Source organism: Plectropomus leopardus, chromosome 18, assembly GCF_026936395.1.
Source record: "Plectropomus leopardus strain MGB_pleo_1.0 chromosome 18, ASM2693639v1, whole genome shotgun sequence".
In the NCBI taxonomy this organism is placed as follows: Eukaryota; Metazoa; Chordata; class Actinopteri; order Perciformes; family Serranidae; genus Plectropomus; species Plectropomus leopardus.
Genome location: NC_142193.1, coordinates 8427953 through 8442310, shown reverse-complemented (window position 1 = coordinate 8442310; position 14358 = coordinate 8427953). Strand labels below are relative to the sequence as shown.

General features: G+C 40.4%; 1 protein-coding gene and 1 long non-coding RNA gene across 3 annotated transcripts in view; one reads left to right on the top strand and one right to left on the bottom strand.

Moving 5' to 3' along the window:
* The window catches only part of cacng2a (calcium voltage-gated channel auxiliary subunit gamma 2a), an 80826-nt gene extending 73796 nt beyond the window's left edge, over positions 1-7030 (bottom strand). Inside the window, exon 1 of the mRNA XM_042504145.2 lies at positions 5753-7030. Coding sequence (XP_042360079.1) covers positions 5753-5978 — 226 coding nt within the window. The 5' untranslated portion in view covers positions 5979-7030. The remainder of the gene's footprint in view (positions 1-5752) is intronic.
* Positions 1-7149, top strand: part of LOC148186432 (uncharacterized) — a 30658-nt gene extending 23509 nt beyond the window's left edge. The window contains exon 5 of one of the 2 annotated variants that reach the window (XR_015774834.1): positions 7011-7149. This is a non-coding gene — a long non-coding RNA (uncharacterized LOC148186432). Of the gene's footprint in view, positions 1-3791; positions 3951-7010 lie in introns of those variants that run through there. The other variant, XR_015774835.1, reaches the window with a different exon arrangement.
* The last annotated feature ends 7209 nt before the right edge of the window (positions 7150-14358 follow it).

Sequence of the window (14358 nt, the reverse complement as noted above, 5' to 3'; positions counted from 1 at the left end):
AGTTAACAGTGAAGACTGTTCAATACTTTTCAGTGAATGATGTAACAGTTGTGTTTATGTCATTTGTATTGGATCTTTCTTTTTTTTTTTTTGACCCATCTGATACAAAATGCAGCTAGCCCCCTGGTATTTTTCACATTATCTAATCGGGCCCCCATTCAAAAATGTTTGGCCACCCCTAGGTTTGCCTTAGGGTTAGATTGGCAGGGTAGGCCAATCAGACGTGAAATAAGGCAAAGTGGGGTGGGTCAGTCCTTTGCTTTCTTAGAAAATGCAAATTCACATGCAGATCTGCCTCAGTAAAGATTCTTGTGGGATCATCTCTATTATACATCTATAAATGTACGCACACACATATTTATATATATATTGACTTCAACACTCCGACTTCTGAAACCGAACCTACGCCCCTGCACCACATACAATCCTTTCTTCCTCCAGCAGTGAGATTATCGTGTTTCTCTGACGAGCGGTGAGCAAAGCAGAGGTCGAGGTGATGAAGCACCCAGTGTGGGTATTCCCATTTTGCTTGTTCACAGGTTCTCCTCTCCAGTAGCTGGTTATACAAACACAAACCGTCGCCCACCTGTGTCCACTCGGTGCAGGATGTGTGGGCCAAACACACAGTCTGTGTTCTCTGCTGCGATAACGATGGAGCTTCAGCCATCAGTCGCTGCCTGATCACCAGTACGGCTTTGTTTAGGAAGAACTGGGGAAAGATGAATACTAGTCATCTTGGCACTTTGAATTAATTGAGCTGCGCCACAAACTAAGGCATAATTAACATCTGAAATGTTAAACTTCACTCCCCCTGACTATCTAGGCTGGATTTGCTGCCTGCTTATCTCTGCCTCTCTGCAGCTGCATCCGCTCTGTACTTTTCTACCCCCCCCCCACCCCCCACACACACACACAAACACACACTCACACACACACCCCTCCGATTTTGGTTTAAAATGTGCAAACTACCTATAATTAAATGTACTCGCTTTTTAAGACCCAATTTCCTGAGCAGGAAGTCATTTGAATTAGAATTTAAATGAATCTGACCCCGGTAAGTAAATGCACTGGCCCCCTTTTTCCTCTCCCTTGCCTCTTCTGGGCTGGGGATCATTCATGAATCACAAATGACAAATCTGGGTTTATTTCCTGCCATTTTGATCTCGAATTCAAAGGGAGAGGCTTCATTGTGCCGATACAAAAGCAACATACACACACACCGAGCCAAGAGTGTGATGTTTTGATCTTGTCTTGACTCTGTGCCGTTTGGTTTGCCAATTAAATAATGGCCTGGCAGGGATAAAGGCCAGTCACTGTCACAATTACACTCCAGCTGTGATTAATCCCATGTGCATTAATGTAGGAACCGTTAATACAGCGGAGCGCTCTGTCAGCATTCAGCGTTATCTCTATCATATACCCAGGCAAGAAGCTCTCACATCTGTTCGTACCGGTGAGAACACAGCTCTCTGGTGTCGACACCTGAGCAGCTTCTCAGGAACAGCTGAGGTGTTAACGCTGCGATCAAAAGTCGAGGGGAATACTAATTTTGTGATAGCACTTCCACTGGAATACTCAGATAGTTAAACAAATACGTCTTTTTTCTTGGTTGGAACACTTTTTCTCTTCTTTTTCTGTAAACAAATCAGCAAATGATCTGCATTTATATTTGTTGTTACATTTAGCCTCTCAGTTCATCCGCACACACACACACACACACACACACACACAAACACTGATGATGGCAAGCTTCCATGTGAGGCACTGGCAGTACTGGAGACTAAGTGCTGCATTTAAGTGCAGTTTGTAAGTACTTGTACTTTACTTGGGGTACTTCTATTTTATGCCACTTTACACTTATACTTCACTACATTTCAGAGGAAAATACTGTCCTTTTTACTGCATTGCTTCTGACTATTTATCTATCTGCCTATCTATCTATCTATCTATCTATCTATCTATCTATCTATCTATCTATCTATCTATCTATCTATCTATCTATCAATCTATCTAACTATCAAATCAGGACATTTTATTTTCTTTTTTCCTCTCAAATGAATCATCTTACATCCCTTTGGAGGTTAAGAACCACTGGACTAAGCTAGCTAACCCTGTATAAAATAGTTCAAACTAGCTCCACCTCCAGCAGCTACAACATGAAAATGCTGCTTACGCATCGATGCATTAGTATTAACTATCTAATACTGTCAGATAAAATGATTTGTATCAGTCACAGAATACATTTTGCTGCATATTGAGTGCTTTTACTTTTGATATTTTAAGCACATTTTGCTCATAAGATGATAAGAGATGCTGGACGACTTGTTCCACCTGCTGAGTCACAGCCGCCCCCTAAACTGGGCCAGAGGTCTCAAATACATCAGTGTTTAACAGTGTCTAAACACAAAGAGCCATTTGCAAACTTTGCCTGAATAAATCAAAGAATTGATCAAAGAATCAGTAAACAAGACTAAGAATCTTAACAAGCACTCAGAGCCAGCTCTTGGTACTGAACAGATATCGACAAGGACACAATGCTGTAATCACAAAGTATAAAGATTACACCAAGTCCTACTCAAGGGTACAGACTGTCCTCTCAAGACAAGGTCAGACTGATACAAGAAGACACTGTCTGTTTCCAGTTTCCTAATGATGGTCATTACCTAAACTGGACCCTAACTTGGACCGTGTTAACTATAACGACAAAGGTCCCCTGGACCAGATCAGGTATTGTCCTCACTTAAACCTTATCAAACCCAAAACCTGCAACATCTTATTTATTTTTTGGCCACTTGGGGGCAGTAGAAACAAGTTGTAAACACAATATCAACATATTATCACTTTTTAAGTTTATATTGTGAATTTGTTAGCAAACTGTTGCCGATTTACATCCAGCAGTTACAGAATGACATGATCGTTAATTTAAAGTCATGTTTATGTCCAGTATTCACTCTCTTGTAGCTCGTTTTTTGGTCTCCACCAACTCCTGAGGGAAATATCTGTCTTTTTAACAGCTAAATTTTCCTCCATGTTCACCAGCTAGTCTCTAATTGTGTCTGTCTGACATTTGCTGGTGAGCAGGTGGTGTAGTGTGGGTTTCTGTATCTTTTTCTTGGAAAACAACACCATGAGAGCGGCAAGAGTTGATCAAATAGGGCCGTTTTGGATCAAAGAGAATCTTGGTAAACAGAAATTCTATCTACTCTTCAACCATTCAGTTGGTCGATTAGGGAAGAAATCTACATGTTGTGAGTTTAGTTAAATATCTCTGAAACACTGCAAGTGAGAGATAGAGACTTAGTATTTTTAGTCCAGAAGCTAACACTCCAATGTGAACCGTAGTAATTGAGCCTTTAACTTCAGTGTCTTTTTAAAGACTCGGTAACTCTGTGTTCCTCACAGTCACCAGCCATCTAATCATGGTGGAGAAGAGACAGGACAAATACCACAAAAACCAACCATCACAGAAGACAAATACAAGTGATGCACAGTAACAACTGCCATTTCTAGCTGGGTAAAGACAGGCTTCGGTGACCTTATTAAAGTAGCACCAGCGACTGTTCATCCAATGAGAATTTGGTTGGACAAGAACATTTTGACCAACCTTTAGACCAACCAACTAGAAGTTTATAGCCATGGAATTAAAACGGTGAAGTTGCAGCCGGACAGCTAAAAAATGAGCTGAAACTCACTATAAAGCTCCGTGAAGCTGAAACGAGTCTTTGCACAGTGCCACATTGTATTCACAAAGTCATTCATAACATTATTTTTGTGTAAAATACTGATTTTAGGTGCTTTAAATTGGACTTGCCACTTCAAACCCCGTTATGAAGCTTTGAACAGAAGGTGCACACAGTCTGACTGCTCATCACAGGAGCCAGAGGAGCATGAAGGCTTTTCAGGATCTCACAGCTAAGAAGATGAGCAGATTTGTAACGCTCCGCGCCCTCACAAGGTTAAAGTGCCGCACTCCAAGACAGCACCCCAACGCCTCCACTGGAACAGGACAGGAAGCACTCCGCCTCCGTCTGACGGGGCAGGCATCTCCAAACACCTGTGCCTAGGATGCGAGGCTGCTCGACATCTCAGCTCTAAGTTCAAATGACGAGCAGAGTCGAGCCCCACCGTCACCGAGGTTGTCAGGCAGGTCGGGCGGCTGCACCTCTGCCACCATGATTTTACTTCTGGGGCTTCATTATGAAAATAAACACCGTGCCCAAACTGCTGGCCCTTTGTCACATCCTCTTTAACTGGACAGAGCCCCTGCAGCGTCCCTTAATTAGGGTTAGACTGGTGTATTGGTTTGCCAATATATCAGGCTGATGTATGATGAAGCTTCCTCCCTAACTACAGCTCCTCACTATGTTATTATTTCATTATTTACACTCTAATGTCTGACTCGAGAAACTGTTCCGGAGTGGTGTGGGAGGCTTTTATGCAACAGCTTCAGGCTGCAACCAGAAACCTGCTTTACCCTGCCTGCAGGAGCTGAACACGCGAACAGAACTATATTAATCTGGGTTTATGTGGAGAGCTTTAGTCTCGATGGTCGATATCCAAGATTATTTCTCTGTCTTGTGAGCCCTTAAAATGAAGCAGTGTTTCCCAGCATGTTTCATTTCAAAGATTTTTCTTGGTGAGATTGTTTCATTAGAGATGTGGAGAAGTCAAACTACCCAGTATTTCACAGGAAAAAGACAAAGACGAAGGATAAATTAGAGACATGAATTGCGGTAGAAGAATTTTCTGCTCTCGTTTTAGTTGAATAATCTTGCAACCCCTCCAATTGATTTTACAAAACCTTTGAGTTGGCCCTCCCAAAACAGAAACCTTCTTCCCTCTGCCTGCAGGACATGGACACCCTTAAAGAATGGCCTCAATCTAAAGTAAAGTGGAAAGTTTTAGTCCAAGTTTTTCTTACCTGGCGACCTTTAAGCAGTGCTTAACTGCAGCAACCTCGTCACAGATTGCATGTGCTATAAAAGTGTGAGAAATGTCAAAAAAAGAAAAACACACAAAAAATGAAGTTAACTTTAAAAAGTAAGCGCCCAGGCTGTCTTAAAATTTTATGTCGATTGAATCTGAGAAGACAAGTTGAGGTAATCTGATGATGATTAGACCTGTCTTCTCAAATTCAGTCAACTTAGAAAGTTAAAGTAGCCCAGACACTTAATTTTTAAAGTTAAAACAAATAGTTTATTTTTACAGCATGTTGTTCTTATTTTGACATTTTTCCAACCTGTTTGTCCTTGTAAAATTGAAAGAAAAATACAGAAGACAAGTTGAGGTAATTTGGTAAAGATTCGACTTGTCTTCTTAAATTCAGTCAACTTAGAAATTTAAGGAAGCTGGTACTAACTTTTTAGAGTTAAAACAAATCATTTGTTTTTTGAATTCTTTTTGGTTACAGAATTGGTATTTTTCATCTTTTTTGTCCTTTTAGTAGCCTATCAGATTTTTCTTTAAGAGGCGTCTCAAGACAGAAAGCTTGTGTTTATTGCAATTTAGGAGTATGGGTGCAGTCAGATATGCTCGCCTTTAAACACCAGTTCCAGTCAAACCCTGCTGTGCATTTCATGTTGACAAAGAGAGGCATTGAAGAGCATCGTTACACTGCATGTGGCATGGAAGGAAAAGAAGATCTGTACATCCTACAATAAATGTGTGTTACGCACCGCCAAGAAGACACTGAGAGCTTCAAACCCCACAAACAAAACCTTGTTGGGAAAGTTTGAAGAGTCTCTCCTCTTACCTTCCAAGCAGCACGTCCTCCACAGGCCAGAGTGGGTCATCACCTCCTCGTTCTTCTTGCTGGTCTCGTTCTCGCTCATGGACTTGGACCTGCAGACACCGCGGGAGTACAGCCAGTAGTCCGTGCCGACCGCGATGGTCATGAGGCTGAAGGCCGCGAAGGCTCCCACCGTGGTCAGCAGCATCTGGACTCCGCGGTCGAACAGACCCATGTTTCCGCATTCCATGAAAGGGGGACCCCCTTTCCTCTTGATGTACAGGAAGTAAATATTTGAAAATTTGCGGGACCAAACCAAACCGAAAAACCGGGATATACTCGAGCGGAAGGAGAGGGAAGAAGGAGGCGGAGGATGCGGTAGGAACCTTATGGTTGCGTTTGGGTGAGGACCAAAACAAGAGAAAAACTGAGGATGGAGGTTTTTTTTGGAGGGGTGGGAAAGAGAGGAAGAGGCTGATGTCTCTTCCTCTCTGTTTGTTTTTACTTTTATACACAGAGAAAGATGAGAAATCAGGTGTGCAGAGGACGACTGCACCTCAGCAGGCCTCCAGCTGCAGATGTATGGATAATAACACTAAGCTTTAAAGGATTTAGTGGCAGCCTAAAGTCAGATAAACCAGACTGAGGTTTGTTCTCTATAGGCCAGCAAAAAAAAATGTTTCCTAACTTGTAAAGGTTAGAGCTGAGCACAGAGCTGAATTAACTGGAGCTCATATGGAGCACAGAGATGGTTAGAGGGGGGCGGTGTTAAGAGTAATGGCAGGCTTACAGTACAACAATTCAATATGTCTGTTACAGTGAGTTACAGTTACTTCAGTCAGAGGCTATAACATTTAGAATTTTAACTCTAAAGATTATTAATAATATTATTACTCTAATGTGTTTTGTTAGTCAAAAAACGGGGGAAAGCAATGGGATCATAAAGTGGGAAGGAAAACGAAGGACAGCAGGGAAATCTGTCATATTAAAGAGAGTAAACAAATGGACAGATATCAAGTCCTGTCGAGAGGAAACAAAAAACCGGGGTGTTTTTTTTTTTTTTTTTTTAAACGACCTATTGTGGGGTTAAAAGAAAAAAATCACCCTGGCTTCTGTCAACAGACACGGTGGAATGAGGAAATCAACAAATAAATCAATTAATTAGCAGGCTTTAAAAAACACACTCACAAAAAAAGATAGAAACCGATAAAAACCTAAAAAAAAATTAACCGCGTAGATTTTCCTTTTTCCTAAAATTTTGATCCCCAGTTTCCATATGTAGCCCTATAGCTCTGGGAGGGTTTCCGCCGAAAATGGGGGTCTGCGGTCAGAGGAGGTTCGGTCGTCGACGATCCGGAAAGAGCGGGGAGCATCCAGCAAGGCACGCCGACCATCACTCGACATAGAGCCGGCAGGAGGAGGACGAGGAGTCGGTGTGGGCGCCGCCGCCGCAGCCGAGGATGATGCTTGTTCCGTGGATGGAGGAGGATGCTGCTGCCGCTTCTGCTTCTGCTGCTTGGATATCCAAATTCACCGTGGCAGTATCACACCCAGGACGGTCCCGTTTGTATAGCCCTTGTGCCATGTAATAGGAAGAAAAATAAATTCTGATGAATGTTGCAATCCCCCCTTGTCTGTTTTTCCCCTCCTCCTCCTCTTCTTCTTCTTCTGTCTCTCCTCTCGGATGCAGGTTTGGCCGCTTGCAGGAAGAAGAAAAAAAAAGATATTACACAATCAGGAGAGCGAGTTGCACAGATCCACAGACAGAGCTGGTGCTGTCACGATGTCAGCGGCGCTATACATTCAGTACATTCAGGTTACAGCCTCTCTCCCCCCTTTTTTGTCGGATGATGAGTAATGTCAGTGTGGTGAAGACGCTCTAAAATCTGCGGGCTGCTTTTTTCTTCCCTGCTTCTTCGTTTTTTTAAAGGCCCACGGTGTGTGTGTGTGTGTGTGTGTGTGTGTGTCTGTCTGTCTGTGTGTGTGTGTGTGTGTGTGTGTGTGTGTGTTTGTGTGTGTGTGTATGTATGTGTGTGTGCTCCGTGCTGCAGCAATGGAGGCTCGTTGCTGGAAAGATATTAAAGATTTTTTAATTCCGTTTCTGTGAGTGGAGGGGGCGGAAGGAGGGGGTGTAGCGATGGTGGACTCTCTCTCTCTGTCCCTCTCTGTTTGGATGGGTAGATGGAGGATTACTGAACTGCATTTGTGCACACATGCTGAGATTTATGCATTTAAGGCTTATTATTGTCCGATCCAATTGTTGAAGCACTCTCTCACGCATGACACTCCCCTGGAGTAAGCTCACTAAATGTCCGACTTGCGGCTTCACTTATCTCGCTTCTTTTTCTTTCTTTCTTTTCTTTTCTTTTCTTTTTTTTTTTTTAGCTCTTGCATCTTGTCATTATTAACCGCGATTTTAGGGCTGCAGATCACCGCTTTAAAGGCAGAGATGGTGCCACCTTCTGATTAGATGTCTTTCAGTGAATGACAATAAGCAATGTGGAAGAAGCTGCAGTCTGATTTCGGTCATGGTGAGGGTTCAAATTTATGATCTCAACATAAAATGTATTTTCTTTTTTTAATGACCGACTTGTATGCACTTAGTATGCAGTATTAGTGTGCAGTAGCTCATAGATGATGTGTAAGTGTGTGTGTGTGTGTGTGTGTGTGTGTGGTACTGAAAGGACAGCTCCCTCCAGCTCTGCTCTCCCTCTCTGGAGTTTGTCGCCCCCCTCTGTTCAAAAGCCTTTATCACAACTAAAAATAGCGAACGTCTTACCATGCTGCAGTGTTCCTGCTCAGAGCAACTGGCCATTCATCTTCAAAAAAAAAAAAAAACCCAAAAAGATAATACTAATAATAACAACAATAACAACAACAACAACAATAATAATATATTTACAGCTGTTTTCAAAATAGAGTTATAATGTACTTTGCATGGTTGAAACAGCAGCTAAAAATAAAATAACAGGGCTTTAGAGACATCAGATTAGACAATTACAATATAAAATGAAGTGGTAAAAAACCCACAATAATATAAAAATAGATGACAGTTACATTAAAGAATGCGACATGCTGGAAATAAAATGATGTGCTCGCATTTTTAAAAAAAGCTTTTTTTTTGAAAGATAAGTTTTGAGAAGTCCTGTAAAATATTTTGCTGATCCTGCAAGTCTTCAGGCAGGGACTTTCAGAGCTGAGAGGTCCTTACTGCAATAGCCAGGTCATCTGTAGTGGAACAGGTAGCAGAGCCCTGTCTGAGGACCTGAGGCTGAGCTTCAGCTCATAGAAAAGCAGCAACTGAGCAATGCTTCTGGGAGCTGTAATATGGAGTTCTTAAAAAGTAATCATTAATCTGAAAATCAATTCTAATACTTACTGGTAACCAAAGAATAAGGCTAAAACCTGCCCTTACCTGAAGCAAGTACCAAGGAATCATATATATTTACACTTACTGCTGCCTACTTTAAAAATGGTCTCCTATAAATAAATAAAAAGGTTTTTTTCTTATTCTTCATTCACTTGTATGTTTGAACTTCACTGCAGCTTGATGTATGTTCAGAGTTTGATACCTCTGCCGATGGAGGAAAGTGTTTTTGTGCTCTTAAACCAGAGTTTAGACATGCATACATAAGCATGATTTGGTGACATCAGGACTAGCCTAGAAGCCAACCGTGGTTCAACATGCAGCTAACTTACACAAAACTATGAATGGACTATAGATCGACCAATACTGGATTTTTGAGTTCAGAGTATAACAGTGCTGTTAAAACTCCTGCATTCAAAATCAGTAAAAGTACAAAAGAATTCTTGGCAAAATGTACTTAAAATACCAAAATTAAAAGTACTCTGTCTACAGTAAAATGTCTCCTGTGACTGAAATATTATGATATTATTATATTAATAATGCTATCAATGTGTGAGCAACATTTTACTATTGTAGCTGCTCAAGGTGGAGCTGGTTTAACTACTTTATATAGCCCAAGTTTAGGGGTTGGGCTCCTCCAAAGGGTTACCAGACGAATCTGAGGGGTCGTGAGATGAGGACTGGCAGAGGAAACCCTTTGAAATCTGAGAAACGTCGAGTGACATCACTTTTCTTGTGCTGCTTTCAGATGCCTTTCACAAGTACTTAAACCTTTGAGCCATGAGCAAATTAACACAATTTCTAGCAAAAACACAGGATAAACGCAATGAGCAACTTGATAAGAAATGTCCCACAAATTGCAAGATATTTGTCATTTCAGAAAAAAGAAATTAAAAACTAGGGGGAAATACTGTATATTTACAATTATCATAATGTCACACTTAAAATTATGTTTCAGAATTATATTTTTTCAAGCACATTTTCCAGGTCAATTTATTGTTTGTTCATTTATTTTTTTTTTACTTTTTTTGTTTTGTTTTATTTCTCAGGTAATTTTTAATGTTATTTTTTTTCTTTTTATTGTTATTTTCTTCTTCCTTCTATTGTTTTCCATGTCATTTCTTTTCCTGCCATTGCTCATTGCTTTTTCCAATGTTTTGGAAAGAAATCAAGCCAATTTGCTCAGGGTTCAAACGATTATGAAATATTGGATATTTAAGTTATTTAAATGAAACCAAGCGAGAGAAGGGAAATCCCTATTAACAACTTGTTTATTTATATTTTTAAACTCATCCTTTATTTAACTAGGAAAGTTGCTTTGAGGTCAAGACGGCAACACAATCTGCATTGTGATGTCAGACATCCAGCTGCTTGTTTGTAAGGAGTCACAAGAGAAAAAAAGTTCAGGATCAACAAAATAAATCTTGAGAAATGCATTTATCTTTGTATGTAAAATCTTTACCAGAAAAATGACCAGTAACCATGTACAAAAACGAATGTAGTGGTATAAAAGGTGCAACATTTCCTTGAGAATTAGTGGAGTAAAAATATAAAGTAAAATAAAACACCAATACCTCAAGTACCTCATAAATTTACCAGAATGCAATACCTTGAGTAAATGCACTTAGTTCTAAAAAAACATCCCTGCATGCATCTGATCGAACTGTGCCCAGAGGACGAACATGGCTCTTATTTTGCTACTTTTTGTCTTTCCCCTGTCTAATGAAATTGAGATTGAAATCTCCCGAACATCTAAAGACTTTTTAATATTAAACGTAAGCAACTGAGCTAACAATTTCCTCTTTCATGTACATCTGTGAGCTGTAGCTGCTCCCATGTTCAGAATTGCATATTATTCTTGTTCTTGTTATTATTCTTATGTTTTTTATCCTTGTTTAATAATGAATCATCCATAACAGCTGAGACTTTACTATCATTTCCATTGTCAGAGTTTGCCAACATCCATAGTAACAGCCTGTGTCAGTGCATCGTGAGCAGGCCAAGCTTTGTTTTTTGGGTCGAGACCCGCAGCTCTGATGATGTGGATGAAAAATGTTGTTCAGCTGTTCATGTAACCGACAGCATCAGAGAGAGAGTGCCTGTGCAGGTTGGACGTCTCCTTGTGAAAAAAAGTCCTCATCATGTTTCTCTCAGGCCTGCGGGCCACATGTCAGGTACTCAGATGATCCGGTCAGAGACACGTTTGGACAGGATGATTTCTGCTGCTCTTAGTTCAGCATTTATCGTCTCTGAGCCGCTGAGTAGCCGCGTGTTAAAGCATGTTTGAGAAAGAGATGGTTGATGATGCAGATAATGTATATCAATTATTAATTAAGAACACTTAGATCAGATCAACTGAGAAGGTTGATAAGTTCATTGAAACACAGTGGTGGAAGACATATTCATGTTCTGTTCTGCAGTAAAAGCGTAAACACACCCCATTACAAGTAAAAGTAATTACAAGTAATTTTTACTGCATGATTTATTTTAAAGCTTTGTTACTTTGCAGATGATCAGAATCAACTTTATTGTCGATGTGTGAACATACACAGAATTTTATTCCATGTTTTGTAGATCTCAGTTTACATACACAGAGTAGACATACAGCTAAACACAAGGACAACAAGCCTGAGGAAGGTAAACATAAACATATGATCACTAGAAAAAAAGGGAGTACTATGCACAGATGTGTATAGCCCATTCCAGCACTACAGATACATTTCAAGTATATAATGGATGTAAAAATAGTATTTTTCCCCCCATTAAACTCCTCAAAGCCTTATAGAGTGCTCTTTGAATTTCAAAAATTCAGTTTGTTATTCGTAAACCTGTAGGATTTAGAATATTTATTGATCATGACTTGGTCTCTGTTCAGGTAGTCTTGACTACAACACTGGAAATATACTAAAGAACACAGTATAGTTTGGAAACAGTTGGACAGTGCAAAGGTGCAGATTGCAAAGGGTGCTGGTATGAATATAGAACAATTTATTTGACAGACTGTTTGCATACCTGAGGTAGGTGGATGATACACCATGCATACAGTGTAGACAGCGTTTGACAGATATTAACTTGTTTACAGTTTATATTAGAAAATATATGATTTGCTGATAAGGCGAGTGCTTGGTACTATAGGGTAAGCAGAGGGAATAAGATGGAACAGGTTATGTCCTGCATGTGAAAGATCTGCAGTATTATTACATATCTGTTCACTGACTCTGGAGGTGTATACGTCATGAATGTACGGCAGGTTGGCACCAATGATTCTTTCTGCAGCTTCAGTTGTTAGCTGTAAAATGTTCCTGTCTTGTTTTGTGGCTCATCCAGACCTCAGATTGATGGATTTGCAGACAACAGACTGGATGATTGCAGTGTGGGTTGTAGGTTAACTTCCCAAGCTAGTGCAGGATGCGTGTCCTCTACTGGTCCTTCTTCTCAATGGTGTCGATGTTGAAAGTCCACATCAGATCCTGAAAGATGGAGGATCCCAGCAAACCTAAAGGTTTTCCTCAGCAGACACAGTATTGTTCAGAGTGGTGATGGGTGGCTCATCATGAGGTCTACTCTCATCTCCAGAGAGAGCATCTGGATCCTGGTTGTTCTGTCCACAACAGAGGGCCAGCTATTAACCATCCATCTGTGTGCAGACTCGTCTCCATGCTGGATGAGCCTGATGACCATGGTATCATCTGAAAATTTCAGGGGTTTAACATAGGTCACATGATGTGCAGTCATTGGTGTAGAGGCAGAGGAACAGTGGGGAGAGCACACATCCCTGGAGGACACCAATGCTGATAATCCAAGTCTAAAATGGGCAAATCTGCATAGTTAGTGCTTTTACTTTTGATTTTATTCTTCCTCTTCTACTTTCACTCATAGTCTACTGGAAATTTCTTGGACCCAGAAATGCTGTTTTCTATGAAATTTTGTGATTGAGATTTCATTTATAGGCTTAGTGGATGAAATTCACTCTTCTTGGCTGTAAAAAGCTGCATTTTTGGGTAATTAGTATAATATAATAAGCTAATTAATTATCATAAAACAGGAATGGCTATGATTTTGCTTCAGATTAATTTAGAAAGTTAATCAAATTGTCTAAGTCCAGTCTTGCAACCTTTCTTTCTTATCATAATTTGCATAAATTATGTAAAAAATGTGTCAAAATCAGGAAAAAGGCTGTCTTTTGGCTTTTAGTCAACTTTGAAAGGCAATCTTGGAGTTTAAATTCATGTTTTCATGCCCTGAAAGCCTTTTTTGCAGTAATTGAATCAGGCAACCTTTTCTTCTTAGCATGATTAGTAGGTGTTTAACATACACAAAGAGACTGAGACACAAAAAATGGCGGCATGCGACTGTCTGTTTCAAAGGTTTTGGTCTTAGCCTCAGCACTGTTATACTCTGAAAAATTCTAACATTAACTGATATGTGAGGGGATTTGCATGCCAGCTGTGCTCAGTATAACTAAAGCATAATGAAATCATTATCCAGTAACATGAAGAAGGAACATTTCCAGCCTCATTGTCATCCTCTTATTAGCATTAACATCAATAACAACACCATATTTTACTTAACAAGTAAGAATTCAAAAATAGTCAAAAATTGGCCCAAGTTAGCTCATTTTAAAGGTAAACATTTAGAGTTTAATATAAATAAAAACGTTAACATAACTTCGGATCTTTAGCTAATAAATCACAGATTAGGTAGGATGATAAGTATGTTAAGTAGGATCTTGATTGTAGGGCTTTACTTGTGAGAGAGTATTTCTAAACTTCTGCCTTTACTACAATAAAAGATCAGAAAATTGCCTCCACCAGTGAAGTCTGTCTCTGTGTCTGCTCCTCAGAATCTGGTGCTATTTCACCGTGAACTCTCGCTGAAGCAGAATCTCTCTTGCAGATACCAACATTTGTCGCTGAAGAGAGACCTTGAGCTCTGACTAAAGACCTTTCTGATTTCCCCCTCTCTGCCAGGATTTGGGACACCCTTCGCTTTCATTAAACAATTATCCCTGACAGGCGAGGAGGGTGCGCAAATCAGGTCCCAGGCCCGCACCCACACTGGTCCCACGTGGACTCTTTATGCCAATCTGACATTAACTCAGCAAGCTGCAAATCCAGCCCTAATCAGGGCCTTGTTAGAGCGCCCCTCGAGCATTGGCTCAGGGAGTGCTTCCAGTAAATTGTCCTCCAGAGTAAAAGAAGAGAAGGAGGGGAAGAAAACAGCAAAAGCTATCTTAAAGGTGGTCGCACTTTGAACGTTCCTA